The sequence below is a fragment of the Thamnophis elegans genome, chromosome 16 (assembly GCF_009769535.1).
Source record: "Thamnophis elegans isolate rThaEle1 chromosome 16, rThaEle1.pri, whole genome shotgun sequence".
Classification (NCBI taxonomy): domain Eukaryota; kingdom Metazoa; phylum Chordata; class Lepidosauria; order Squamata; family Colubridae; genus Thamnophis; species Thamnophis elegans.
The window spans coordinates 28,105,389-28,110,970 of record NC_045556.1 but is presented as its reverse complement, the minus strand read 5'-3'; the positions used below and the strand labels follow the sequence as shown (position 1 = coordinate 28,110,970).

At 46.2% G+C, this 5,582-nt stretch overlaps 1 protein-coding gene across 1 annotated transcript; it reads left to right on the top strand.

Moving 5' to 3' along the window:
* Positions 1-2,645: 2,645 nt before the first annotated feature.
* LOC116518952 (G-protein-signaling modulator 1-like) lies at positions 2,646-5,130 on the top strand. Its single transcript, XM_032232518.1, has 3 exons — positions 2,646-2,736; positions 3,018-3,220; positions 4,921-5,130. Exons 1-3 carry the CDS (start codon positions 2,646-2,648, stop codon positions 5,086-5,088), a joined length of 462 nt encoding a protein of 153 aa, XP_032088409.1. The 3' UTR covers positions 5,089-5,130.
* The last annotated feature ends 452 nt before the right edge of the window (positions 5,131-5,582 follow it).

Genomic DNA, 5,582 nt, shown 5'->3' with positions numbered 1-5,582 from the left:
ATTAACAGCTTCATTAGATATTATCCGCAGCCATTTCTTTCCTTTCCTTTCCTTTCTTCATCTGCTTCTGAACTTTGCCCCTGTTCCCTTCAGTCTGTGTCTTAAATTACGTTACCCAATAGTTACATACATCTCAACCCAGCTACTCTAATCTGAGATCCAGCTCCGCTGATGCTCTGCGTGGAATGCCAACACGGGATGTTGACACGCGTGACACCCCCACGCCCCACACTCCCACGCCCCATTTTGGGCCCAGTAGGTCTCCCACATCACAAGTACAAGAGACAGACTAGGCATGGGTCAGATGCACCTGGAGAACAAATGCTGTTTTTCTGGAGGTGTTTTACTGGCAGGGAAATTCTGGGGTTGGAGTCAACAAGTCTTAAAATTGTGGACTTCAAAACTGGTTGACAATTCGACATCTTGCCATCAGAAGTTGTCGGTGCTCCATCACTGGAGAAAAGCCACTTGTCTGGAGTGGCATGCTCCTGCTTGAGCAGGGGGTTGGACTAGAAGACCTCCAAGTTCCCTTCCAGCTCTATTCCGATTCTGGCTTAAGAATCTTTTGTTTACAGCATGGAATAACTGCTGTGAATCGGAGAAAATACTTGTAATATTGCTAATTTGGACACACAGTTTAGAAATAATCCCGCCGAGCAAAGAACCTGGTATCCTCCTTTTGGCTCTACAATGCAGGCAGCTTTTAAAATCGCAGCCAATAATTTTAGATTCTTATTTCTAAATACGACTTTTGGGAAGATGGACACCTTTTCCCCTCCCTTCGCCCAGCCTTCCCAGGTCTTTGGGGTATTTCTGTTTTCTTGCCTTCCAGCAACACCCTTAGGTAACTTTCCATTATTGTGGAGGCAACAAGCTAAGAAGATTTTTTTTTGCAGTTCGGTAAAGAGACAGTTTACTGTCAGGAACATTATTTATCACCAGCAGGTGACATCGCTGTGAAACTGTCTGTTGAAGAGAAATGGTTTTACTCTCTCCAGTGTGGAGTTTAACAGAAGCAGCTGAAAGAAACACGGACAGACGCTGGAAATATTTCACAGCTCTGAAAATCACACATTGCCTGTTGGCCCCCCCCCCACCCCCAGGGATGAATTTTGAGAGTCCACTTACTCTTTGACGTTATAAAGGAAAAAGAAGTTGTAACTGCTGGATTTCCTATATTTAAAGCCGGCTTTGTCGGCTGAGCTGCCTCCTGCTTGAGCAGGGGGTTGGACTAATAGGCCTCCAGAGGTCCCTTCCAACTCTGATTTCTGCTCCAGTTGCTCGAGATTTGTAGCTGCATTAGGAAGAGAACAGCCTCCTTTTGTGCTTCCTATTTCAATATATTCCACCACAGTGAGGTGGGGGAAAAATCAAGTCAGTACCCACAACAGGAGGATCAATTTGACCTCACCATTCAGGATCCAGTCTTAATTAATTAATTTATTTTTGACCATATCTTGCAGGCACATCTTCCTTCTACAAATGTGTGGCAGGACAACTATTCAGTCATCCAGGCATCCTGAATGCTGGCATGTGGGCAGGGGATGATGGAGCAGCAGTCAGTTGCCAGGGGGGATAGGGGGCTTAAATACAAGCTTCGGACACCATAGATAAGAAAATAAGATGAGACGAGATAAGATGAAAGATAAGAGAAAAGATGATAAATGATGATGATAAAAGATAAAAGTTGATAAAAGATAAAAGTTGATAAAAGATAAAAGATGATAAAAGATAAAAGATGATAAAAGATAAAAGATGATAAGATAAGATAAAAGATAACTTTATTGACATTCTTTTTATTGCGAGCACACTGGCCCACATTAAAAATGAAATTCTGTTGCCTCATCTTGAGAGAAAGTGTGTATATCCCCAAACACACACATAACACACATACACACATGATAAATCAGTGGTCAACAACTGGTGGTCTGTGAGAAAATTTTGGGGATCGGCAGAAAAAGATTATTTGCATTTTTTTGATATTGCACTAAATACTATTTATCCTTTTTAAAAATTCGTATTAGTGTTTCGCAGGATTTAAAATCACGAATTTGGTGGTCCCTGAGGTCCAAAAGGTTGGTGACCCCTGTGCTATACACATACATATTTACGTGTGTGTGAATGTGTGTGAATATGTGTGTGTATGAACATTGGGACCCTGTGGCTAAGACGCTGAGCTTGTCAATCAGAAATGTCGGCGGTTCAAATCCATAGCGCCACATAACAGAGTGAGCTCCCGTGACTTGTCCAGGCTTCTGCCAACCTAGCAGTTCGAAAGCACGTAAAAATGCAAGTAGAAAAATAGGGACCAACTTTGGTGGTGAGTCACTCCGGCCACATGACCACAGAGACTTCTTTGGACAGCGTTGGCTCTCCAGCTTTGAAACGGAGATGAGCACTGCCCCCTGGAGTCGGGAATGACTAGCACATGTTTTGAGGGAAACCTTTACCTTTAAGATTTTTTTCCCGAGCTTGCGGAAGGGAAAAATCAAACCCAGTGGTAGTTTTACCTAACCATTTGGTGTGATGATGTTCAGGGATGTCCAACCATCTCCTTTCTTTCAATCATCATTGCAGAAAATCAAGCGAGCCCGTCCACCGAGGACTGCTTCTTTGACCTTTTGAGCAATTTCCAGAGCAACCGGATGGAAGACCAGCGGTGTCCTCTGGAGGACTCTCAGAGAGAGTCGGACAAAGCAGCGGCTACCCCTGTCCCTGCCCTGGAAGAAGCAGGCAGTAAGTAGGCAAGGTTTATTTAAGTAAAAGGAAGTGAGCCTTCAGGAGGCTTCCCTGAAAGCTCTGGAGGGCAAAAAATGACCCTACACGGAACTCAGAGGTGACTTCTGGTTTGCTTGTAGGATCATTTTTTCCCTCCTGAAGGCTTCTCAACGCTCCGGAGGGCTAAAACCTTCCAAGGTCAGCAAAATGAGCTGAGATGATAGCCCTCCACCCCAGGTAACTAAGGGTTTCCCCAAAGTTTGCTGGCTTTCTCATCCCTCGGCTGGTTTCTCTCCCAGCTCAGTCCATGGACTCCCCGCAGACCGAGGAGCTCTTCGACCTCATGGCCAGCTCCCAGAGCCGGAGGTTGGATGACCAGTGGGCCAGTGTGGGGAATCTTCCCGGCCTCCGCATCACGCCCAACAACCTGGGTCACATTCACATGGACGGTGAGGCCCAGGAACCTGGCGATGATTTCTTCAATGTGCTGATAAAGTGCCAGGTGAGTTTGTTGCCCTTTCTACCACTGGTGGGAAATTCTAATAGTAAACGGGAGGGAAATTCAACCTCTGCCAAACTTCAAAAGGGTGAGGGGCTTCTCTCGTTCACAGGCCTTCATGTTCCCTGGGTGAGTGTAGACCTCTTTTAGGGTTAACGCTTTGGCCTTGGGGCGAAGGTCCAAGGTTTAGCTACGCTGCTACGGGGTTCATTGGGGGATTTTAAAACCACTTTTTTGCAGCTAGATCTATCTCGCAGGCTTTAGAATGGAATAATAGAAAATGAATGGAATGGAAACAGGAATAGAAATAATAGACATAGAAATGAAAAAATAATTAGAATAGAATAATAAGAGTTGGAAGGGACCCTGGAGGTCTTCTAGTCCAACCCCCTGCCTAGGTAGGAAACCCTACACCACTTCAGAAAAAGTGTTGTCCAATATCTTCTTTAAAACTTCCAGTGTTGGAGCACCCAAAACGTCTGGAGGCAAGTTGTTCCACGGATGAATTGTTCTCCCTGTCAGGAAATTTCTCCTAGATCTAGGCTGCTTCTCTCCTTGATTAGTTTCTTGTTGAGGTGGAGATGACATGAGGAGGGGGAAGGACACCGCCTGACATAGGCCATTTTCAACAAAGCGGGATATAAATGCAGGAATGAAATAAACAACATAACCGGAGCAGTCTGGCCCAGTTTGTGATAAGTTGTGGCTAACTTCTTTATCTAGCATTGGGCAAATCTTAGCTTTTGGGGGAACGTAAGAGGTGTGATGCCAGTCCAGAAGCCCCAGGGGACTAAGCAAAGGATGGGTGAGCCTGCAATTCACTTGGGGAGCCAAGCAGGAGGGTTCAATCCTTTTCCCACTGCAGGGAAAGATCTTGGGAGTGTATGGCTTCCCCTGCTAAAGTCAGCTTTAGCACTTCAAACACTTGGCTATCCTCTAAAATTAGATTACAATCCCTCCTGCTTTCTTGTGTTTTCTCATGCTGAGCAAGATGCTCAGTGCCGTATGTGGGGTTCTTCCTGTTTCACGCTGAAGTCCTCTGACAGCCCTGCAAAGCTGGCTGGCAAGGAAGCCCTGCCTAGTGGAGCAACTCAACAGAAGAACCTGGTTTGGTGACCCTCCTCTAAAGTCATGAACTTAAGCTTTTTCCTTTGTTTTCTGCCAGGGTGGGTTTGAATTAAATGAACCCCCATTAGATCAATCACTATTTAAATCACTAGTAAAAAGGCTTGATTTAAATTCACTTTAATGGGAGGGCTGGTGTTGCAGGAGGGACACAGCAAGGTGAGGGACATGGTGGGCAACTGGTGAGTAGATACCCACTAACAGGCGCTGCAATGATGGATCTGAAGTGACAGGTGTTCTTTAATATTATATTTATAAGCTACTTAGAAGGTTTCACTTCCATTTTTACTGCTTGCCCTTTTCCCCTCCCACTTGGAACTTTGTGGTACAAATGTATATCTCTTCAAGAAATCTTGCAGTTTGTAGTCTACTTAGATTTGCAAAACATGGGGATAAAGGAATATTCCTACACTTTTATGATTTCTCTCATGGTTACTGGGAAATTGTGGTGAATGCATCAATACAGTGGCTGTTGTCTCAGCTTGCATGTACTTCGATCCATGGAATAAGTTTGCCAAGAATGTAAATATTGCAGATTCTTTTTTTTAATACTTTTTATCCACCCCCATTTTCTGCAGCCCTCCCACCTGGATGACCAGCGCTGTGTCCTGCCCCATTCCACCCCCCGTGGCCCCACGGTGCCCGATGAGGATTTCTTCAGCCTCATCCAGCGGGTCCAAGCCAAGCGCATGGATGAGCAGAGGGTGGACCTGGCCTCAGGCGAAGAAGACCAAGTGGAGGACTGAGCACCAGATCGCCAGCAAAGGCCCAGCTTCAGTTAAGGCAGAGCAAGCACCCAGCGAAGGGACTTCTGGATGCAGCTGAAGATCTGGGCCGTGGCACTCAGTGCATTTCTGGGTGGGGTGCACTTTCTCCCCTGGGGAACATGGCACTGGCCAGAATGGCAGGCAGAATGGGTGGGCACTTTCTCCTGACCAAGGTGCCTGTGGGCCAGCTGGGCGGAATCGCCAAGTGTGCGGCCCCTTCTCGGCTTGATGTTTGGCTGTGAAATCCGGGCTCAAGAACTGAGGAAGGGGACAGTCTGCACCAAGGAAATCTGGATGAGGGCCACGCCTCAAGGGGCTGCTGGAGAGGTTGACACCCCCCCCCCAAAAAAAAACCAGGTTGATTTATGTCTCTGCCTCTTTCAGCAGCCAACTTGGGAATATGAATTGATGACAAATCAGTGACTCTGTATGTGTGTGTGACTGTCTGTGTGTGTGTGTGCGTGTGTGTGTGT